Here is a 25,011-nt window from a genome sequence, read left to right on the forward strand (position 1 = left end):
ACGACTGTGGATGTAAAAATGAAAACGAAGATGGAAACGGCGGAGAAAATGGGAACAGGAAAAATAGGATTGGGAGAGGAGAGAGCAGATGCGCGAAAATAGGGAAAGGACATCTCGCTTCTCCTTTTATAGCTGTGCCACGTGGCAGAGACATTTAAGGAGGAGTCGAATCGACGATTGTTTTTACTCCCCTGCTTGACACGTGGCGCACATCGACTGATGAAAGAACCGTACTCGCCATGCGTCTAGCGCTTACAAGCCGAAAAGGCGCTCCAACGGCTGTCCACACATGCGACATCGAGTAATGAATCGACGCCTGTTGAGACGACTCAGGAAGCATTAAATGTTCCATCAAAACATCGGTCTCCAGTTCGAGTCGACCCAAAATTTTACTCCTTAGCGTTTATGCAATCAACGTAAGGAGTAAGGGGGCTTACTGTTGAGGAAAAAATATGACAAGTCCGGAGACCCGGTTATGGAATGGACCAACTCTATTGACACTGCCCGGGATTCCGAGGTAATAAGCCCGACCGAGGCAAAAGAATTAAATGCCTCAGGGAGAGACTTAACTCGGATGGTGAGGAATGAACCTCGACCGAGACTTACAAAGTCATGAGCCTTAGGCAAAATACATAAGACGCATAAAGTTGACTCGGATAACGAGGCAGCAATGTCTGAAGGGGCCGATTAAGGTCCGAACGCTAGAAGTCTTTTGATCGACTATAAAACCGGCCCATATTAGGTCGGTTACAACGTCGGCTATCAGATTAAGAAAGGATATCGGTTATAGACCGATTCTATTTCATCCGACAGAAGGCGAGAAGCCCCATACTTGCAGCCAACTGAGACTCGTTTATCACCAGGGTCGGTTAAGGCCGAGCCGAGCGAGGAAGAGACGGTGTAAACATAAATACCGTCCCAAAATCTTGTGAAAAGGATTCCCGACCCCGAAGATCTCGGGATCGGGTAGAATCCACTACTAGATTACAATAAAATCAAATCTTTGAGATATTCGGAAGAGAATCCCTATACGACGGGACCCTCCCATTCCTATAAAAATAGGAAATCTATACGATGAAATGAATGCAAAAAACTCTCTCAAAAACCTTCTCTTGCACAATCCTAGCGCTTATTTTAGCATCGGAGGTTCCCCGGCTTGAGCTAGGGTCTCCCTCGTCTCTTTCTTGCGCAGGTGGTAAGACGTGGGAAGAGGACGCAACAGTTTTTTACATCAACAATAATAATATTCATCATCTCTCTCTCTCTCTCTCTCTCTCTCTCTCTCTCTGAGACACACACACACACACACACATAAACACATGAGTTGCTGGCTTGAAAGGCTAGGGCTTGAGCCATTAAACTTGGACCAAGGGCTAAGCTCGGGCTTGAATTCTAGGCCTATTGCTAGAGCCCGACTAGCCAAGGCTAATGATGAATAGCTCAACTCAGCTCAGGTCATTTTCCTATTATATACTACATAATACACTATATTAATAACATAGATTATAGAGTTCATACACCACCGTATATAGTAATATTGTAATATGATGGATGACCATGGGCACTTATAAACTACCAAAAGTATGAGCTATACTTTAGATGTACATATTGATAAGTTTATTTAAGTCCATGAATACCATGGATAATTGAGGCATACACTTGGTTAATAAATAACACCTGTGCCTCTAGAAGCAACTCACATGATTTTGTTCCTAGTGTGCTAGTAATCTGCTACCACACGTTAAAAGTAGTATGGTTCTAAAACTCCGTGACTTGAGTCACAGCTCAACCGAGGCAATTTGACTCCAAGAGATTTTTAACTGAATTGGCATGAAACTCAGTTGTAAACAGTGACTCGATCTTGACCTGGTGTGCCTCATTGAGTTGACTCAATGACTCGAGTGGGCATTGACTCAGCATTACCATTGAGTCAATCTGATGACTCAGATAATTTGACATAACTCCAACAAAGTCACTTGCTTCAACATTGAGACGGAGAGACATCTCTATCTAGCACACCAAAAGCTTGTAAGTTCTTCATTTTTATTTTGGTGCTTTGTTTTTTCATCTTTTTACAACTAAAGGTATCACCAATGGTCTAAATAAATTATGGCCCCCGAGAGAGCGAAATGGTGCAATGATGATGATGATGATCTCATTCAACTATATAATAATTAGACATTGAGTTGAGTCTTTGAAAAGATTTGATCACAAGTGTTTGAATCAACCCAACCCAGCTGAACATTGAGTCCGAGTCTTTAGAAAGATGTATTTTGAGCGTTTGAGTTAACCTGACCCGGTTGAACATGAGTATGCTGAACTAGGGGAAGTGGCGTAGCATGTACCGGTTCCCAAAACACATACCAATTTCGATTGGGTGCTAATTGATTTAGCAAACTAATCCACCTGGTCCAGCCAATGGGCCCCACAAGAAAATCATCAGATTGGATGTTGATAACCATCCATATTTCTGCCGAAGTGCCTTCCTTTGGATGGTGGATCCGGAATATGATATAGAGAAAATGTCCAATGGTGAGGATCATTTGATTAATATGTTTTTTGGGTTGTGGTGTATATAACATGTGGCCCATCAATTCAACATTCTACAATGTATATTGATGGCAATGCTCCCTGATTGTACGGTAGAGATGCTCTCTATACTTGAGTTGGATTAATCAAATCTTTAAGAATCTCAATCTTCTGCTCGCCACCGGCAGAAAAACAGTGGTGACAACGTCAGTGATGATGTAAACCAACTTGTTTGTGGCAAGCATAGGATCAAGATTCAATCTTTAATTGCCAATGGAAACATCCAGCAACCTTCCATAAACAGTAATTATTTTTTATTTGAAAATTGATACATTACACCCACCCTGTTTGGTTAGCACTTAGCATATCCAAAATGGACAATGGGGGTAGGCAAATCCTAACTATAGTCGGCAACAGTGGCCCCATTAAATGTGGGGCGGGGAAATCCAAACCGTTGATGTGATGTATCGCACCTTGAATGGGGTTCCCAGGAAATCATTCAGATTGGAAGGTTCCCCTTTCAATTTGGGGAATATACAAAATAGACGGCTAGGATAGAGGTATAGCAACGAACTGCATTAAATGGAGAAATGGCCAAACATCAAAAGGATTAAAATCTTCCAATCTGGGTATCTCTTTGTTATCCACCCTCCATAGTGGTTCCCCATGACTTGAATGATTTGGATCAACAAGCAATGGACCCCACATGAAAAACGAATCATAGCCGTCAAGAGGCAGGCATAACCTTTGCTGCTGATGACCAGACCTGTTTAAGGCCGGATCTTCTCCAAATCTCCCCAGAGATTTTTTTTTTTTTTATTTTTTTTATTTTTAATTTTTTTTAATTTTCACTCATTCACATGCGTGTAAACGTGATTAACATGCATGGAACTTACACACGTACGTGTAAATGTTATCCAACTGTCTGTGTGGATCAAATATTATCCAATTGTCTGTGTGGGGTCCATTGTGTTTTTTTTTATGCCATCGGACCCGTCCATCAAGTGATTCCTATCACGATGATGAGATTTCCTAAAAATTTGATATCTATAATCATCAGGTAAGCCACACCATAGAAAACAATGGACATCCACCCAAAAACTTCCAAATTCTATCAAATTGATAGTTAAATCGACCTTAATTTTCGAATGGTCCAATTTTTTGCCAGGGAGACCCTTTTGGACGGTTTAGATTCCGTATAAAAACTACAGTGAGCCCCACAAGCAGAGTTGCAGAATAAGCTTTTTCTACAAACGTTTTAGAGGATTCCGCCTCAGTCATTGACTGTAGTCATAACGGGTTTTTTGTCATTACGCAGGCTCGAATTTACACGCGCTCGTGTCTCTTGGGTCTTCGGTCAAAAGTGGCCATTTGGTTATTTCAGGCCTTTTCGTCCGTCCGACTCAGGATGACGTGGATCAAGCTCAGGTGGGCAAAACTGGAAATGATCCAGGAGGGCAAAACTGGAAACAATCCCACTGACGGTAATCAATATGTGGCGGGAAAACTAGACCTTGTGTGAATTGGCTTTTGGTTGTGGGCCCCACAATGTGGAAAATCTGGGATCGCTTCAGACAATCATCTGAACTTTCGGTGTTTGGAAATGCTATCTTCTAACCTCTATATAAGACAGCAATCCTCCTACTCTGTTCTACTACACACTTCTATCTTCCTAACAAATCCTCAGCTCATTTGAATTTCCCATTTCTTGCATCCAAATTTCAAATTATAGTAGATATTGAGTAGTTTTGTATTGCAAAAGATTCCAATTTTGGAAGTTCTAACCAGTATTTTAGGATCTCCTTTCTGTTTCTTATCCAACCATTTCAGAATTTTAGAATATTTGAATGGTTTCGGCTTTCAGGTACTGCAGAAGATTCCAATTTTGGAAGTTCTAACCAGTTTTTGGCTCTTTAACTCAGTTTGACAACTGCCCATTTCAGTTTTTTTCTGGGATTTGGATGTTTTGGGCTTTTGGGCATTGCTGGAGATCCTGATTTTCAAAGTAGTAACTAGTTTTCGGTCTTCTTATTTGGTTTCAGAACTACCCGCTTCATTTTTTATTTTTATTTTTTTAAAATTTTTTTCTGAAAATTTGAGTGGTTTTAGTTTCGGGGTGTTTCCGGAATTTTAGACTTCAAATATCTAACTTGGTCTCTTCGTCTTCTTTGGACATTGGTGTTTGGGTTGGAAGCATCCCCATTTAGGACATTTGAATTAGTAAGAATGATTCTGCTGTACAATGGTTGCGTCCTATGGAAGTTCTGGGCAGTTTTGCTGAAAGTTTCCGTCGCCAAAAGTTTCTATTTCTGGATTTTCCACATTTTCAATACCTACAGTGTAGGCACTTAGCAGAAATATTCATCAATAAGATTTTAGCTTTCAGTACTTCCCTCATTTTTTCTTTTTTTTTTTTTTCTTTTTGAAGTGGAAAGTCGCCGTTTTAACAGACTTCGATAGTTTGATGAGTGAGACAATGGGTGGGATGTATTTGCCACCTGGTTTCCGGTTCCACCCAACTGATGAGGAGTTGGTGAGTTACTATTTAAAGAGGAAAGTAGATGGACTGAAGATCGAGCTCGAAGTTATTCCAGAGATCGAGTTATACAAGTTCAACCCGTGGGATTTACCTGGTATTTACTGTTTCTCCTGCTTCACTCAAATACTGCAGTGATTTTTCCTCCCATGTGCTCATGGATTGTAGTGCATTGATGTCCAAATGGACACTGATTGTAGATTGTATTGCATTCCAGACTCACATGAAATGGGTTTTTGTTATCACATCGCACCTTAGTCAGTTCTCGTATAGATTGAAAATTGGTGTTTTTATTACTATTGAAAATGTTCTTTGGTTTTGCATTTAAATCCTGTGCTTCTGATATCTTTGCTGTTACGACTCTTTTATCACCTCTGAAATCAGACATCAGGGCTGTATGTTTGCCAGTATGGTTTGTTCTTCGGGAACTAATGGAGTGTGGATTGTATTTTGGCCTTGCAGACAAGTCATTCCTTCCAAAAAGGGACATGGAATGGTTCTTTTTCTGCCCCCGTGACAGGAAGTATCCGAATGGCTCACGTACAAACAGAGCTACAGCTGCAGGCTACTGGAAAGCCACTGGGAAAGACCGACAAGTAGTTTGTAATTCCTCTGTGATCGGGTTGAGGAAGACCCTGGTTTTCTATTGTGGAAGAGCTCCTTTAGGAGATCGGTCTGATTGGGTGATGCATGAGTATCGTCTCTGTGGAGATCCTTCCCAAGGATCTTCCAATTTTCAGGTACTTATGGAGTAATGGCTCATGGTAGTTACAGAATCCTCAGAATATCTGAAAATTTCATGAATTATTCTCAAGTTTCTCCCAAATCCGTACAGTCCATAAATCATTCATGATTCACTTGTTAAGTAATAAACGAATTATGAAGAAGTGTAAAAGAACCCAAAAAATAAAGAAAATTTGTTTCTTTCCCCAAATCTCTAGATTTTTTTTTTCCCTTTCTTGATTTGTGATTGGTTTTTTCTTCTTGAAATTTTCCCCCATCCAAAAATGGTGTTTGTTTCTTAAGTTGGGAACACATTCATTTCCTTTAATGGAATGACAATAAATAAAATTTTATTTATTAAGTTGAATTCTTTTTTTCTTCAGGGTGCTTTCGTTTTGTGCCGTGTGGTAAAGAAAAATGAGCATGGACAGAAAATCGGTGATATTTACGGGGAATCCAAATCCAAGAAGGCTATATCATCTTCCATGAATGACTTCAACCAAGGAAATTTCTCAAACAAGATCTCAAGAACCTCTGGAGAAAGTCCATCTCCAGAGAGCAACCTATTCATCAAAAGCAATGATTCAACCCCCGTCACTTCCCCATCTGAAATTAGAAGGGGGGTGGAGCCAGACCCGATGGTGATAGAGATCGACGATGACCCAAACCTTTTGGCATCTAATGATCAAGTTTCAGACATATCAAAGGTATCGAGCACATATAAGAACAAGAATTAAAGAATCAACTGCTTTTTTTTAAACCTATTTATAGCACAGTGGAATTTCTGATGCTAGAAAGAAATTGTGGGCGAGTTCTGAGGATTGGCTTCCTCTAACATGGCCATTGGCCAAACAGTTTTAAATTTAAGTGAATGGCATTCTCAGATGAATTTTATTGAACACCATTTTTTTTTTCCTGATTGCAGGTTTCTGCCTTCGAATGTTTATTCCCAAACAACATTCCTAATTCAGTAACAACATCGCAACCTCGTAATCTGATGGCCTCTCCCTCACCATCCTACTTTATGGAGGAAGTTAATCTAGCTGATGATCTCAGTCGAATGGGCTTTATGCCACCTTATACAAGACCCACAACCAGCTTGGGGATGGATGAGGATGCAATGTTTCAAAGCTTTGAATGGCCAGGTTATCCTGGAAATATGAACCCACTGAGTGATGGTATGGCATTAGAATGCATTCTGCATGGTCACGTTTGGATGCACTAATGAATTGATTGCAAAGACAATAAAGTGGGCTCAGCTCCAAATTACTACTATGTTACTTCCATTTTGGATTTAGAAAAAGTATAACTGCAATGTGTAGGCTATTTCCACATTATGAATGGCATCGTAATGACAATTTGAACAGAGCAATTCAATCGAATAGCAGATCCAAATGCATCCCAAATCAGTTGAGGGACCTTTCAATGGTGATTCATCATCATAATCAATATGACCTGTCCTAGCTATTTTGTGACTCATCATCAACTTCCACTGGTGGTTACTTTAGAAAAATCTCTAAAATTCATTGGCTTCTTTAATGCAGGGTGTGAAGCATGGAACACAATGGTATCCCCTTCAATTTGTAGGCAAACCAGTGGGGATGGAAGCTTTGGAGAGCTTACTGATTTATGGCAGCAAGATGACAACTTGGTGATTGTGATGTGAAAAGTTAGTGCCCAAATAGACACCGAGAGGCTAGATTACCTGTGGAATGTCAGGACGGTGTTGTGATCATTAGTTGAGGATTTTGCACATGTTTGATCATCTAGAGCAGGATCTCTAAGACAATGCCTTTTAATGATTGCTCTTGGAGGAGAAATAAAAAATAGTATCACCTTTTTACTTATGCAAGAATAAGATCTCTGCGTCAATCTCTATTAACGATTGCGCATGGAGAAGTGCTGTTGTGAACTGCTTTGAACTCTACGTTGCTGTATAAAAATCAAACTGGCTTCATGTATAGACCTATGTACTATTGTGTTGTATTTATATGCTTTATCTATCTTTTGTGATGCATCCCTGGCTGTGAAATGTGTAATTTGTGGGATTTTGGCTTCTTGGCCAGCAGTAAATGATAGATGCATGATTGGACCGTGCGGTTTAGAGATGCCCGTTTTGTTTTTTCTTTCTTGGGTTTGTGTGGGATTGGGAATCTGTCAGAGGACTATGACTGGTCATTTGGTAGATCAGTTTGGGACTCATGATCATTGCATTTACACTTTTAACTTATGGCCATTTGATGGAAGCTAGAAGATAACATGACTTGGAAGTCCTTGAAGTGAGATACATGCTTGTTATTTGGGAAATGAATGACTGAAATGACATTGAGAAAATTCAAATACTGAAAGCACGATTTGGATTGTTGACTAATTCATATCTCATAATCAGTTTGAACATGCTGATACTACTGTTTAATCATTCTTGAAGAAATTTTGATTTTGGGTATTATAGATGGATGAAAAGACTCATGATTTGTCACTCGGTTTATACCATTACAAAATACAAACTGAGATTTTGCCTTTGCAACTGAAAAGTGATATTCGAACAACAAAAGTATTTGACAAAACTTAAGGCTTCTGTACATGTGTTTGAATTTCGGTTTTTACCTTTCTGATTCAACAAAGCTCTGTATCACCTTGTCAGATTTAAGGAATTATATGATATGCCTTTGCACAGTATACATGAGTTTTCAATTTTGTCAACTTAGACCCATGGTACAGTAATCCAAATTCCCACCATGGATGGGTTATGCCCCAAACATTTCCCAGAGTGGAAGTCCCCAAAGACATATCTTGGGACATTTTTCAGTTGAATGCGGACCATTTTTGTATTTCTTTTCTGAACTGGCTACACACAGGCCACAAGTTGAAAGGTTTAGATTATCCCATAGAGGGGATTTTCAGGGTATAGTCAATGTGATGCAATAGATAATGGTATGGATTACTGATGGGCCCCACTTGTCAGAATTGAAAACTGGCATATATACGGTTGTAGGGTGTGTTTCGTGTGATTCCTTCTCAGATCATAAAGTTTTATTATTTATGCAGAATTAGAGGGTCCAGATGCATCAAGGAATAGTCTCCTGATCTGCCTATCAGCACAAGTGGGGCTCATGGTTTGTTTATCCAGATCAGGGACCGGTCAGACCCCACCGTGGTGGGTGATTCTCTAAAGATCTTTCAGACTAGGAGATCCAAGCAATCCAATCCTTGGGACTTCTTTCCAGAACCATTGGTGTATCTTTCCTTTAACCACATGCATCTTGGCCACTGATTGAAGGGTTAGGAATAGGATCATCCATTCTCAGATATTCTCAGTGCATCCTCCACCCATGGTGGGCCCATTAGATCAATGGACTGATCATAGAACCATGGGCCCCACTTGTACAGATAGGCGTATCAGGACTCTACAATTCCTCATTTTCCACCATTTCCCGCTTCCTATAACATTTAACAACACTAATCACTGTCTTTGAAAATCCTATGGAATGCATACTTTGGAAACACGCATGATTCGAAACTTCAATCTGTCGATAAAAGATGACACAAGAAAGGAATCAGCCAAGAAGTGCCTCATTGAAGTCTCTTAAAACTGAAGGGTAGGAGAACAAAAGGAAGCATCTGTTACTTTCCGCCGCAGCTTCCACGAAAAGAATGCTGGCTCTGTTCCTTCACCTTTTGAAGAATCTATGCTTTCATGGACCCTTTAAAAATTCTATTTAAAAGGGACTCCAACCAAAGCCCACCTTTTCGAAGCACTACCATATTCTCTCTATGTATTCTCACCTGGTTTACTCATACCATCTACGACCACCACATTGGCCTGTTGATATACTAATAAAGAAACCCAAATAAAAAATATTAAAGATCCTGTTTGGTTGCACCAATTTCATGAAGTTGTGCACCAAATTAGACTCAATATCATGAAATTCGGTGCAACCAAACGTACCTTATGCAAAGTGTCACATAAGCCAAGATCAAACACAAAAAAGTACATTACAGATTGTCTACATTTCAAGCTCATTTGTAATGTCTACAAGCAATCGACATTGCGGATTTTGTTTAAAGTTTTCACTAAACACACTTCCTAGTACATGCTCGAAACGGAAATTCGAACTTAAAACGTGCACTCGTCCGCAATTCAGAAGGCAGTATAACACCTACCAACATAAGTGGCTAGAAGAATTTCATTCTTATTACACCAAGGCTCTGATCTGAACCCACTTCTCCTAAGAGCCTTTGAAATTCTACCTTGTTCGGCTTCTCCTCTTACCACAACCTTCTTCTTGAATAGCTCGATCTCGACCGCCTTCACTCCTGAAAAGCCCATGAAATGCAAATGGAATCAAGACCTATCTCTCATTTTCTGCAAAGAAGAGATTCAAATGAAGAAAGATTGAATTGTAATGCATTTGATGTTGAAATCTGCATGCCTCTGATCCTAGACAGGCATTTCCTTAGTCTTTTTTCACTATGGAATCCTAGCATCTCTACCTTCAATTCAACTGCCTGTAACATAAGGGATAGTTAGTTTACAGAAAAAGAGGAAAAGGAAAAAAAAATTACAGTGGCATTTGGAAATTAAAATGAAAATTAAGTACCTTCATTGAAGCAAGGAATGGAAAGAGGGCAATGGGGGACGGTTGCGGACTTTGGAATTGGAGTGTCATTTGCGCTTTAATGCGTGTACACCCACTGAGTCAGGTGAGATTAATATCTAGCGCTCTGTGGCCCCACCATGATATATGTGTTTTATGTATGCCATCCATCCATTTTCCCTGCTCATTTTAAGGCACGAGCCCAAAAATGAGGTAGATCCAATCTCAGGTGGATCACACCACAGGAAACAATGGTGATTGAACGCCCACCATTAAAAACTTTTTGGGGTCCACAAAAGTTTCGGATCAAGCTGATGTTTGAGTTTTGCCTTCATTCGGGTCTGTCTGACCTAGTCAACAGGTTGGATGGCAAAAACACATTAAAGTGGGCCCTAGGAAGTTTTTAATGGTAGGCATCCAATCCCCACTGCTTCCTATTTTGTGGTCCACCTGAGATTTAGATGTGCCTCACTTTCATGTTCATGCCTTAAAATGAGCCGGTAAAATGGATGGACAGAGTGGATAAAATATATACATCATTGTGGGGCCCACAGCACCAATCAGTGCTGAGATCTGGGTAGTGGAGGGGTCACTACTGAGACCAAGTCCGGTGTTGGGGTCAGCAGCTAAACCGTGTCCGCGTTATTGCGACTTGGGACCCAAGTGGGACTACCTATGACCACGGTGGACTATTGACCCGGTTGTAGACTCACAAGAGTTTCAACACCACTCCTTTTTTGAGATTTGAAATATACAACTTACCCTTCAAATTATGAAAACACCCGCCAGTATTTAGTATCAGATAAAGATGAAGATACCCGAGGTAGTTTTTTTTTTTTTTTTTATTCCCTTGGGAGGAACAGGATTCCCTGTAAATAATTAAGAATGTTCTTATCATCCCTATAAGCACATTAGGATAGCATTAAGGTGCTTTGGTCAGAGATCAACGTGAGTGTTTTGTTGGGATAAAGATCTCTTCTCGACGCATAACAATATTAGAATAAAAAGAAAGCAAAAAAAAGATACAAACCATGGCATAAAGATTTATGTAGTTTCCTTTCAATAGGTTCATGGATTCATGCCAATCTAATCCACTATGCTTAAAGGCCGAAAAAAAAAGAAGAAAAAAAGCAGCTCTTAAATCAATCACGGCTGAACAGGGGCATGCTTCTTGACCCTGGTGAGCTTAACGTAATACTCGACCTGCAAAAGTGCTGGTTGGATAAACAACACACCTCTTATGATCAGGCTCTATGGATCCTAACATGTTTTTGCTCTCTTGTAGGAAATTTAAGAAAACAAAATCAATGAATGCAAACTTATTCATGTATGGTGTTGAAGTGATAAAGTCCCTCAATATACATTGATACACCACACTCTGACAGCTTAAGCTTTTGGAGTAAATGGTTGTTTGACATGGTATTAGAGCGGAAGGTCCTATGTTCGAATCTCGAGAGCAGCAAATATGCCTTGCTAATATATTATTCTCCCACGAGGGGTCAGGAAAATCAGGTCCGGCCCAGGGGCCGGGAAATTAAGTCCGGCCTATTTTGGTGTGAGCGTCCCTCCACCTTCGTCAATATGTTCCCGTGCGGAGTTCCCACCTCGCACGTGCAGAGGGGTGTTGAAGTGATAAAGTCCTTCAATATACATTGATACACCACACTCTGACAGCTTAAGCTTTTGGAGTAAATGGTTGTTTGACATATGGTGCTACTCTTAATTACCGCAAGGATTGGGAGTTCAATCCTCCAAAGTCGGCCTTATCAAGATAGATGCATTTCCAATTTCAGTAAACCTTGCTACACATCAAATGATTAATCTCTAGTAATCTAATCTGTGCATCTGTATTTTGTATGGAATTTCTTGTCTTTTAAAGGATTTTTTTTTATTATATACTGTTAAGATAGCAACAGTTTCAAAAGCAATTGGGGGAGATGTACCTGAATTTGATATTCTAGATAGTCACATAGAGAAAAAGGTGCATCCTAATGTGAAAAAACAGCTATGAGCTTTACATACTGCTGCTATAGATAACAGTTCCTTGAATGCCCAGGTCCTCAACTTGCAAATCTTGCCTGATTATATAACCCTGCCGGCATTTTGATGTAGTCATGTATCTTTAAATGTAATACTGTCCAAAACCTGTTAATTAATCATAAGAGAAGGATGAACAAAACCAGAATTCATCTGCCAAACCGCATTCCAGAACTGCTTTGCAGCAGGTTTCTATGTCATTTGTTACGTTGGCCCCATAATTTTAACATCTGAATCTTGGAAATAGCCTTTTAAAGACGATGCAAGGAATCATAGAAAACTTCAAACTCCTTAAGACTAAAAATCAATAACAATAAAAGACAGAATCTATGATGATTTGCTCGAAATAAGAAGTTCGAGAAATGCTAGTGCTCCCATGTGCTGTTCAGGCATGTGTCAAAATGAATCAAATGTGGGAAAGATTTGGGGCGTTCATCTGTTAGACAGACTGAAATATACCTTGTATAGCTAGCATACCTTATATAGTTGGTTTTCCATAGGTAGATGATTTTGATTTTATTTCTTTCCTTGTATAGATACTGTAATCTCTATATATTCAACCTTTTTGGGTTATCTCATATACACAAAAGCTTTCAGCTCCTCTCAGTTTACATGCTATCAGAGCCTTACTGATCCAAATCCGGCACCACCTATCAGATCCGACCACCCCTGCGTCGTCCGGCCACCCCTGCTGCGTCGTCCGATCATCCCTCTGCTCGTCCAGCGCCACCTGCTGCTTGTCCCGCGTTCCCTATTGAAGATTCGACCACCCCTGCGTCGTCCGACCGCCCTCTGTTGAAGATCCGACGACCCCTGTGTCGTCCGACCGTCCCCTGTTGAAGATCCGACCACCCTTGCGCGTCCGACCGTCCCCTATTGACGATCCGACCACCCCTGCATCGTCCGACCGTCCCCTGTTGACGAGCCGACCACCTCTGCTCGTCCAGCGTCGCCCGGTCACTCGTTCTCTTCGATTCCAGCAACCTCATCCAGATCTGTTGCTCCCATCCAGATCTGTTGATAATCTGTTGCTATTGCTCCCATCCAGATCTGTTGCTGTTGCTGCTGCGTCGCCAGATCTACATTTTTCAGATCCAGATACTGCTACCCGTTGCCATCCAGAGGTCCTATTGCTGTTGCTGTTCCTATTCCGCCAAGATTCAAATACTGCTATCCGTTGGATATCTCCTGCTGTACGGTACACCTAAAACATTCTTCTGCTGCAACTCTTTGTGTGCTTTATATTAATTCCGATCAATGGACAAGAACTCATCACGTACAGAGGCCCCAAGGTGTAGTTTTGATGGTACCAACTATTCACTATGGGCCATCCATTTTCAGAATTTCCTGAAGGGTCGTGGTTTGTGGGGACTAATTGATGGATCTGTTACTATTCCCACTTCCACGGATGCCGATAAATTGGCTGATTGGAAAATGAACAATGGACGGATTATTACCTAGATTCTCGATTCCGTCGATCGGTCCATTGATGTTGGCCTCACACCTTATCGCATGGCTAAGGCAATGTGGGACCATCTTCAGACAATTTATCAACAAAGTAATGCGGCCCGGTCATATCGTCTGGAATAGGATCTCGTTAATCTTACTCAGGGTGACGACAGTATTCAATAATTTTATTCTAAAATTGTCACAATTTGGACTGAGATAGCCTTGATAGACCCAATATTTCCTAATGACTTTAGGATTTTCCAAACTATGCGCGAGAGTGCGCAAGTTCGCCAATTTCTTATGAAACTGCGTCCGGAATTCGAGCATTGTCGAGCTGCTCTCTTGAACCGTAGCCCTACTCCTTTATTGAATTCGGTTATTAATGATCTATTGGCTGAGGAACAACGACTGAAAGTTCTATCATTTCCTTCCTCGACTCCGGGATCATCTGATATGGTGCTTGCTATGTCCACCACTATACCAACACGTGGCTCCTTTCCTTTAACCTGTCGCGACTGCAACAAAATGAGTCATGTTGTCGCTCAATGCAAAGAATGGTGCGCTTATTGTCGACGAACTGGTCATGGTATTCAAGACTGCCGTACACGTGCATATGCATCTTCTTCCGTCCGTGGACGTGGTGGTCGTGGTCGTGGCCGTGGTCGTGCTCTTTCTGCTACTGCTGCCACTATTTCTTCCGAGCCGACTGTTATTGATTCTACATCTACTGTTTCTACTGAAGGTCTTTCATCTCCGTTGACTTCTGCGATACTCCAGCAAATCGTTCAGGCCCTTTCTGCGGTCGGTATGTCAGGTATATCCCCATCTTCTACATGGTTCTTCGATTCGGGTGCTTCCAATCATATGACCGGTGCTGTATCCCATCTTCGTGACATTCGTCCCTACACCGGCAATCAGGCTATTTTTACTGCGGATGGCACTAGACTACCTATTCAGTCTGTTGGATCATTGACTTTCTCTCCTTCTGCTCATCGCCAGTTCACCCTTCGTGATGTGTTTCACGTCCCTAACCTCTCCTCCAATCTAATTTCAGTTGGTCAACTCACATCAAATAATTGCTTAGTTATATTTCTTCCTAACTATTATTTTGTGCAGGATCTGGCGACGGGGAAGGTACTTGGGAGGGGTAGGTGGCATGGTCGTCTGTACGTGCTGGATTTTGATCCATCTGTCACTCCGGTTAGTTATTTCTTTTCTCCTTCTTCATCAGATATTTCTTCGGCAAATAAATTGTGGAAACTATGACACTTTCGCTTGGGTCATCCACATTCCGATCGGTTACTTCAGTTAATTTCGTCTGGCATGTTAGGGAATATTTCTCTTAATAAAAATGATTTGGGCTATTCTTGTTCTTCCTGTTGTCTTTCAAAAAGTAAGTGTGTTCCATTTTCCCTAAGTACTACAAAATCATCTTCTATGTTTGAACTTGTGCATACGGATGTCTGGGGTCCTTCACCAATTATGTCTCTCTCTGGGTTACGATACTATGTTATATTCATTGATGATTTCACACGTTACACTTGGATTTACTTTCTGCAATCGAAGTCACAGGTTTTTGAAAAATTCAAGTTATTTCACTCTATAGTGAAGACTCAATTTCGGGTTTCAGTTCAAACTCTCCGCTCTGACTTAGGGGGGGAATATCTCTCAACTGATTTTCGTACATTTCTTCAAGGGCATGGAATTATTCATCAAACCACCTGTTCTGATACTCCACAACAGAACGGGGTGACTGAAAGAAAAAATCGTCATATTGTTGAAACTGCCAACACCCTGATGACAGCTATGAGTGTTCCTCGTTCTTTCTGGGCTGAAACAATGTTACATTCCGTCTACTTGATTAACCGGATGCCAACCAAAGTTCTGAACAGTAAATCTCCTTACTCTGTTCTCACTGGCTTACCTCCTGCATATTCCACATTTCGTGTTTTTGGTTGTATCTGTTATGTTCACTTGGCTTCACGTGAACATAACAAACTATCTCCAAAATTAGTCAAATGTATGTACTTGGGATTTAGGGAAACTTAGAAGGGTTTTCGATGTTATGATCCGGTTTCTCGTCGTGTTCGGGTTTCACGACATGTTGTTTTTCTTGAGCCCATTGCTTTTTATTCATTTCTTCCTCCTCCGCACACTCCAAACTCTCCTGGTCTAACTGTCTTTCCAGAAATTCTGTTTGCCTCAAGTACTCTCCCTCGTCCGTTGCAGGTTTACTCACGTCGACCACGTACAGATCCACCACCTATTACTCAACCCGAACCTACTGTACCCGTTGCTGATCCCGAACTTACCTCGATCCGACGTTCCGCTCGTGAACATCGAGCGCCTGATCGGTTGATATGCTCTATGTCTGCCATGAATGCTACTCTAGATACCGTTTCTATCCCTACTTCATACTCTCAGGCAGCCACTCATGATTGTTGGAAGAAGGCTATGGTAGAAGAACTTGCAGCATTGGAAGATAATCATACGTGGGACATTGTCACTCGACCTGCTGACCAACAGCTAATTGGTAGCAAATGGATTTATTCGGTCAAACTCAAGTCAGATGGATCATTGGATCGATACAAGGCTCGACTTGTCGCTCAGGGATACAAACAGGAATACGGAATTGATTATGATGAGACTTTCTCTCCCGTGGCCAAGATGAAAACTGTTCGTACCCTTCTGGCTATATCTTCTGTTCGCTCATGGCCACTCGCTCAGATGGATGTGAAAAATGCCTTTCTTCATGCAGATCTTCAAGAAACCGTGTATTTGAAACCTCCTCCTGACTCCTTAATCCCTGACAATAAGGTATGTCGCCTAAAGAAAGCCCTGTACGGCCTCAAACAGGCACTTCGGGCATGGTTCCAACGCTTTTACGATGTTGTTACGGGTGCTGGCTTTACTCAAAGTGGTCATGACCCATCCATATTTTTGGGCATCACTGCTCACGGAATTGTCATTATTATGGTCTATGTTGACGACCTCCTATTGACTGGTAGCGATACTGCTGGCATCTCAGCTTTAAAGGAAGTTCTGCAATCCTCCTTCAAGATGAAAGACCTCGGCCATCTCACATACTTTCTTGGGCTTGAAATTTCACGTTCTAAACGTGGGATCCTGGTCAGCCAACGTAAATATGCCAAGGATCTTCTCGCAGTTCAAGTTATTGACAGATCAACAAACAGTTCAGACTCCCTTAGAACTTAATATTCATTATGGCCGCGACGATGGTGATCTACTTGCACAGCCCGACTTATACCGTCGTTTGGTTGAGAGTCTGGTTTACTTAACTATGACTCGTCCTGATATTGCCTATGCTGTCCAAGTCATCAGTCAGTTTGTATCTGCTCCTCGGACTCTTCATATGACTGCGGTGCTGTGCATCTTATGGTACCTACGTGGAACTCTAGATCGATCTCTATTCTGCTCCTCTACGGCCCCTCAAGACCTTTGTGATTATTCAGATGATGATTGGGCTGGTTGCGCTCTCACACGAAGATCTACCACTGGTTACTGTGTTTTTCTCGGCACTTTTCTCATCTCTTGAAAGTGTAAGAAGCAGGCCACTGTTTCCAAATCAAGTACAGAAGCCGAGTATCGAGCGATGTCTGCTGCGTGTAGTGAGCTTGTTTGGTTACGTGAACTTCTTTCTGACTTGGGCATTCCTGTGCAGAATCCTACTCCACTCCATGTTGATAATCTCAGTGCCATTCAAATTGCCTCTAACCCGGTTTTTCATGAACGGATGAAGCATATTGAAGTTGACTGTCACTTTATCCGTGAGAAATTTCAGTCTGGGCTCATTTCTCTACACAGGTTGCATCCCATGATCAGATTGTAGACATTTTCACCAAGTCCCTAACTTCTGTACGTCACTCATTTCTCGTTGGCAAACTATTACTTGTCGATGACCCGCATTAGTTTGAGGGGGGATGTTAGACAGACTGAAATATACCTTATATAGCTAGCAAACTTATATAGTTGGTTTTCCATAGGTAGATGATTCTGATTTTATTTCTTTCCTTGTATAAATACTGTAATCTCTATATATTCAACATTTTTGGGTTGTCTCATATACACAAAAGCTTTCAGCTCCTCTCGGTTTACATCATCAGCTGCCTAGTGTTGTGTATGTTCCATGGCTTGAAAATTAGGGTAGTCAGGCCATCATGTGGACCACACTTGTACGGCAAAAAACAGAGAGCAAAAAAACCAACTGTTCACATTTGACATACATACATGGCCCATTTGATGACTCGGGCTGACCTGATTTTTGCACCACAACACACAGTCAGACCCACCTGATGAAACGGTGTTGATCCACACAAGCGTGCATAGGTTCTGAGTCCGCCTCCCCTAAGTAGGCTTTTCAGAAGGCTAGATTTCCCAGTGTAGAAAGCTTTTGTACCTTCAATGGCTTTTGCCACTGCTTCGATTTTAGTGGGTTTTGAAGATCTTCACCAGACTAGTTGGGAAGAACAAACATACTCATGATAAAGCAAAGACAGCAACCAATGGAGCTGGAGTAAATGCATTGAAGTGTCTTGTGCAATGCGCTATGCTCTCCGTTATCATATTAAAATATATGAGGAAACTATGACACCTTGATCATAGTTCCTCATGATAGAAGGGAAGAATTTCACATATGTAATTGAGGTCCCTACCAAAGATTCAAATAAATAAAAGAATCATGAAGATGTGGATAACCTATCATCAATAATAGACTGATGAAACAATACCAACACAGTAATGGCATGCATAGATGGATTACTAAATCGAATTGAATTGGAATTCTTAGCCCATCAAAGTGGAAATAAGCAAATTGTAAATGTTGGACTAGAAATAAATCCAGATGTAATTTGAGACTACTTTATTAGAATGAATACGGGAAAGAACGGATTAGATTTCTATGATAAAATATTTTCAAGATCACCATTACATACCAAGCATGATAATAAATCAGCATATATAAACACGTAGTTGATTGTCTGGTCTAGAAGAACAGCTTGGAAACTCTAGATTCATAACACGAAACTCAAATGAGCATAACTCCCAAGATCAGGAGCAATTTGAGACTGCTTCATCAGATTCAAAATTTGAGAATTCATATATAATTAAAGCGTTACATTTCCATATTTAATTGAGGAGAACTCCCGTAGGTATATGTCTTATGAGTGCAACAACAAGGAAGGAGAATTGGGGAAGTGTGAAAAATCTTAGCTCTAGGGTTGTCAACGGGCCGGGCCTGGGGTAGGTCTCATCCCAGATTTTGAACTGTTTTGAGCTTTCCGGGCCAACGCTATTCAAAATTCTGATTTTTCAGGCCCGGGCCCAGCCCATTGACACCCCTACTTAGCTCTGATACCATGTGGTAGAGGAAAGGATTTTAGGAGAATTATGTATTAGGCAGAAAATGGCTTCACTAATCTCTTTCATGAACCATAGAATGTAAAAAGTATGGCGTCCCGAGGGACCACCGAAATAAAACAGAAAATACTCATTTTCAGTGAGCCTACTTGCATGTCTTGTTGACTCGAGCCCAAGTCACAATGACGAGTAAGCTTCCCAGTGACTGTAATCTCATCGGGTCAAAAGTTGACTCGGCTGCTTTTCGAGCTGAGTCATTGAGTTTTACAACTTGAGTGGGAGTAGCTACTAAAGTTCCTAAAGATAATAAACTAGTAAGGGAGGTTTTGGATGCACAATTGAATTTGAACTGCAGTTATTAATCTAAAATGTTGTTGAAAACTTGAATTATTGTGCATCCAAACACACCGAGTTATGATTAGGTAGAGAGGCACTTTCAAAAGGATTTAAATATAAGATATGGTATCAATCAAACTAAATATTATTTGAAATTTTATATTAAGAGTAGAATTCCAACCCAAAAAAACCAAAAAAAAAACAAAAACAAAATGCCAATCAGAGGCTTTTGGAACTCTTTTTTTTTTCTTGATTTGGCATTGCTAAAAATTTGAGGTTTGGTTTTGTCTGCATTAGGATTTACAGATATCGTCCATTGGCAGGTCAATATCAGATGGCTAAGATGGCCTACTGGATGCAATTTTTGCGGCTGTGGCCCACTGAGTCAAGGGGACTGGATGAGTTGAGGTGAGTTGGTACTGTATGGTCCTGCTTTCAGTTCCAGCGAAGGAGGACCATGTTAACAGGAATCCAAGCTGTTGGAATGGTGGGCCTCAGACAAACCGCAAGATCCTAGTCATCAAAGATTCAAATATATATTTTTTTCCTTAAATGTGGACCAATTCTGTATTTTTGTTCTTCACCCTCTATTTGCTGACCAACAATTGAAGGGTTAGGATCTTCCCACACGGGAGATTTATGGTGCATCATTCAACCATGGCCCCAGCTGTACAGAATTAATGCCGAGAATAGTGCCCAAGCACCGTATCCGGGGTGAATTTATACGAGGATGTACACACTATAGTCAGGTCGTCAGTTTGTACACGTAGGGCAATGGGTTAGTGATCCAGACCATCCTTGTCTTGGGCCTCGTCACATATAGACCATATCTTGAAAATCTCCGCCCAAGGCATGGATGGTCTGGATAACTAACCCATGCCATGTGTGTATGACATCCAACCCGTCCAGTAAGTTGGCCCATCATGAAGAATACATAATGCAAAATCAACCGACAGATTCCATCATCACATGAGTCACACACAGAAAACAATGGACCCAATCCACTCATCACATGGGCCAGTCCAAACTAAACGTGTGGCCCACGTGACCAGAGGATTGATCTCATTTTCACATCACGTGTTCTTCATGATGGACCCACTTGAAACTTATAAAAGTAGACATCTATACATACAAAATGCAATGTAGATGCTTGGCAAGCAAAATCATACAAAGCCTTACTGCTCTCTTTTGTATTTATTTTTGAAATGCATTTCTTTAGTATAAGCTGGCAATCTGAGGGCTACAAAAAACCTGCACTTCCACAAGAGTGGCTCTGGACTCATCCCCAAACAAGGACTCCTTCCCATCTTCCCTCTTAGCATAGGACAACCCCAACCTCGACTTAGCTTGCCTAAGGTCACCAATGCCCGAGTTCGTGTCGGGCCCCGCGAACCCGCCCATTACCGGTGCTAATGGCGGCCCGATGAGCAGACCATCAGCCCCGAATTGGGGCCCACCCCTAGCATAATCAAAGAGAGCTGCACCACTGCCCCCTACTTTGGGAAGTATGATGGGCCCACCTACATCGTTCGGGTCTTTCCAGTAGAAAAGGAATGCATCAAAAGTTTCATAGTAGTCGTCAGTACTCCTATATCCTTCAGGATTAAATGCCCCAAATTTGAAGGATTTGGTAGTGTAGCCTATGATAACACATGGGCCTTTGAAGTCACAATAGTTGTGGAAGGAGGTTGCACTGAATCCATCAATGGAGGCCCTGTAACAGCATTTCAGCTCCCTACCTGTCAGGACCCACACCAAAAATCAGGCCTTTACCGGACATGGCACTTGCCAACATAGAAATCAATGTATGAATATCATTCACACGTGCGTTATTGGCCCACATCCAGCCAGGAGTAATAGGATAGTAGACGGTGCGGGTGTAACTTGGGCTGGATTAATTCAAACCCGAATAGCCCAACTCAACCCTCAGCTCATGTAATGGACTTGGATTTGGACATGCTTTGGCCTCGGGTTGAAAGTTGGGCGGATTCAACCCGACCGACTCATGACCGACGTGACATTGGGTTAGGCTTGGGCAGGATGTATCAGGTTTGGTCTCGGGCTTAGGCCATACAAACACCAACCCAATTAAACTTGGGTTGGGCTTGGGTTGAGGTCTCGGGTTGCCCGACTCAACTCGAACCCAATCAATATATAAGTTTTTTTATAAATTAATTATAATTGAGTGTTGATCGTCTGTGTTGAAGGCACTGAAAATTCCAATGCCGTCGGGTTTCATTGGTCTACGTCATTTCCAATGACTCAAGCTAACAAGATACGCCGGATTTCTCTCCCAAATAGATTGGTAATACACAATATGACTTTTAAAGGAATAGTTGTCCTATACTTTAACTTGTTTGTTTATAAAAAAAAAATGAACTTTTTACGATAAATAACTACATATATAATTAAAAAAATTGTAGGTACAAAAAATAAAACGTGCATTGAAAATATAATAGACTAATGTAATAATGAAAATACTAGCATATATCTACCCGACCAACCTAGCTAACTTGACCAAGCCCGCTTGGGTTGGCCTTGGGTTGAGAATTCCCAACCCGAGTTTGGGTTGGGTTGGATTGGGTTAGGGTTGAAGTATAGGAACCTTGGGTTGGGCTAGGGTTGAGCACCAACCCAACCCAACCCAACCCAACCCGCCCTGCCCTGCCCTGCCCTGCCCTACTTTCAGCCCTACTTTGGCCTATTCCAATTCTATTTTGGGAGAGTTATGAATCAAAATTGGATAGGGAGAAATGATCCAGTGCTCTTACATCAATATAAGTTACGGTGCTTCCACTTGCATTGGCTCACCTGGGTAGCCCAATCAATTGATCTGGACTGTCCATTAGGTCTGTCGCACAACTTATAGGCTACCACATACAAATGCCACCGGTTATACGATTATAACTACCTGATCAATTGTTCATAAAATGGAAGGTCCATATCAATTGTTTTTTTTTGTTTTTTTTTTAAAGGCCTAATAACAGATTTCATCCGTTCCAAAATTTGAGGACCATCATGGATTGCTTACGGTTTTGAAAAATCATTGTTGCCAGAGAATCCTTGACAGGGCATCCAGGAATTGGAAAATGGATATTGGCGATTATAAAAATGCCAACTTGCGGATAGAAAATATCATCCAATCAGAGTGATTTTCACAGCGTGGCCCATGAAACTTGTGCTGAACATAACAGACAGTCAGGATCCATTGAATTGCTCTGCAGAGCACCGAATCATTTCTCGATGTGGCACGTGTGCAGTCGTGCACCGCAGACATGCTAATTTCGGTATGGGTTCAAATCGAGCCCCTTGATGCCTAACTATCTTAACCCGATGATCTTGAAAGCTAACAGATTTATATTTTTCTTTCTTTCTATGGATAAGGGAACGATTCTAAACTATACACAATTATTTGGTGTATAGCTATCATCCAACCGTCAATTTAAAACCCCAGATAAAGAAAGGACTGCCATGGTAGACTAGATCCACTAAAAAGCTGTATAGGTCAAGATTAACTTATTATGCAATGTGTGGGGGCCCACTGTGATGTGCGTATGACATCAAATCCGTCCATCATTTGCACCCGCTCATATTCTCCCTGGCTGAATGGCTTGATTTTGAGGTGTCCATTCATACTAGCTAGTGGGACGCATGTTCTGAATGGGTGTTCCCGATATTCCCTGTGTTATGGCCCACCTGAGTTTTGGATCATCGTGATTTTTGGGTGCCAAGGAGAACATGAGGTGCACATGATGAATAGATTCGCCGGGCACATTACGTTATAGGTTGGGTTTAACCTACAAAGGTTTGCAAAGAGAGAGAGAGAGAGAGAGAGAGAGAGAACCTTGTAAGAAAGTGGTTGAAAGTAGAGATGGTGAGAAGGGAAGATCAATGTCATGGTATTTTTGAAGGGGCCTCTCCTCGCTTCTTCTGCCCTCGAGCCATTCAAACAGGTTGGACGGGCTCTTCCATCTCGGGACCACCGAATTAGCTACACACGCCATCATCATCTTCAATCAGCTGCACCAAAATAAATAATATCTTCGAAACTCGGTACCTTATCCTTCTCCTACGGAGGATGACACGTGTCAAGCTCTCATAAATAAGGTGGCAAATTATCGGATGGGCTGGCCCAATCAGCCTGCTTTGGTCTTAGTCCTAAGGCCCATGTTGTAGTTCAGGTTCGTTGAAGATCCTCTACTTGGTTTGTAGAATAAGCCTCAGTCTACAAGTACAACCGTCCATCTTGTGCCCTAGTAGGTGGCCCATCCCAACTGGTCCTATAGCATGGTGTGATATATCACGATGATTTTTGGGACACAGGAGATCTTATAGTGTTACACTGGGTGTGCACCCCACACTGTGGTTGTAGAGGATCTGGCCTTATATAACTATTAGGCTGGACATGGAGTTGCAGCAACTAGGATACGACTCCGCCGGTCGATTTTGACTGTGATCTGGTTCGGCACACTGAGTCAGCACTGATATGGGTGACTCGGCCCCCACTCAGCTGAGTCATGACTGAACGAGTCGATAATAGGGGTGACCGAAAACCCAAGGAGATCCCAACCGTATCTTGGCCGAAGGAAATGAGCCCGGATCACGTTTCCCACGAATATGACAGATTTACGAACATTGTATTCGTGTTTTCTCAATGAAAAATGAGTGTGGCAGGATCCCCTCGTGGCAGTAGAGGTTTGCTTGCCGTACACGTGTGTGCACTTTAATTAATTAAAGCTCCACAGCCGCTTATTGATACAGCTCACGCAATAGGCATTCTTCGACCATGGAACCGATTCTCTCCGCATGGGTTTTGATAGCTCCGCTGGATTGTATCCCTCCTTTGATCTGAATCATTCGTCGTATCATTACTAACATATAAAATCTTTAGTCATATACTCCAACGTGGATTGCCCGGTGACCTGCCTCTGCGGGTCTCACCATGAATGTATGTGTTTTATCAATATCCTTCATCCGTTTTGCTAACTCATTTTAAGGCATGAACACAAAATTGGTGTAGATCCAAAGCTTAGGTGGACCACACCACAAAAACAATGAGAATAATGATAAACACAGTTGGAACCTTTTTCTGAGCTACAAAAGTTTTGGATCAAGCTGTTATTTGTATTTTTCCTCCGTCCATGTCAGTAAAACACTATGGACAATTTGGATAGGAAATACACATTAGGGTGAGGTCTGGAATGGTTTCATGAGTGAGCACCATTATCCATATGATTTCTATCATGAGATGTCTTCAATCTTTACATGCAATGGGAGTTCAATCGATTGACCATATCGATCGATTAATTGAGTGAACTTTAAATTATACAAATTGGCCTATGTACAGTTTTGAACCTTCTGTTGATTGATTGAACTGTCAAGTCAATCGATCATCAGAATTCAAAAAAACCCAATTAACTTTTTGGA

General features: G+C 41.5%; 2 protein-coding genes across 4 annotated transcripts; one reads left to right on the forward strand and one right to left on the reverse strand.

The window, feature by feature from the left end:
* The first annotated feature begins 4,174 nt into the window (after positions 1-4,174).
* LOC131233545 (NAC domain-containing protein 71-like) lies at positions 4,175-7,896 on the forward strand. Its single transcript, XM_058230300.1, has 5 exons — positions 4,175-5,162; positions 5,528-5,805; positions 6,172-6,495; positions 6,714-6,966; positions 7,333-7,896. The coding sequence occupies exons 1-5, from the start codon at positions 4,994-4,996 to the stop codon at positions 7,452-7,454; spliced, it is 1,146 nt and encodes a 381-aa protein (XP_058086283.1). The 5' UTR covers positions 4,175-4,993; the 3' UTR covers positions 7,455-7,896.
* A 1,871-nt stretch (positions 7,897-9,767) lies between these two features.
* Positions 9,768-23,664, reverse strand: LOC131232926 (heavy metal-associated isoprenylated plant protein 44). Of its 3 annotated transcripts, none has more exons than XM_058229453.1 (3): positions 23,429-23,664; positions 10,222-10,297; positions 9,768-10,105 (listed from the first exon to the last, which is right to left on the reverse strand). In XM_058229453.1, the coding sequence occupies exons 1-3, from the start codon at positions 23,480-23,482 to the stop codon at positions 9,930-9,932; spliced, it is 306 nt and encodes a 101-aa protein (XP_058085436.1). In that variant the 5' UTR covers positions 23,483-23,664; the 3' UTR covers positions 9,768-9,929. The 3 variants fall into 3 exon arrangements, with proteins under 3 accessions (XP_058085436.1, XP_058085435.1, XP_058085434.1); XM_058229452.1 differs by lacking the exon at positions 23,429-23,664 and adding an exon at positions 10,390-11,718; XM_058229451.1 differs by lacking the exons at positions 9,768-10,105; positions 10,222-10,297 and adding an exon at positions 20,748-21,323 and having other exon boundaries at positions 23,429-23,648.
* Between the last annotated feature and the right edge of the window lie 1,347 nt (positions 23,665-25,011).

The sequence above is a fragment of the Magnolia sinica genome, chromosome 18 (genome assembly GCF_029962835.1).
Source record: "Magnolia sinica isolate HGM2019 chromosome 18, MsV1, whole genome shotgun sequence".
Classification (NCBI taxonomy): domain Eukaryota; kingdom Viridiplantae; phylum Streptophyta; class Magnoliopsida; order Magnoliales; family Magnoliaceae; genus Magnolia; species Magnolia sinica.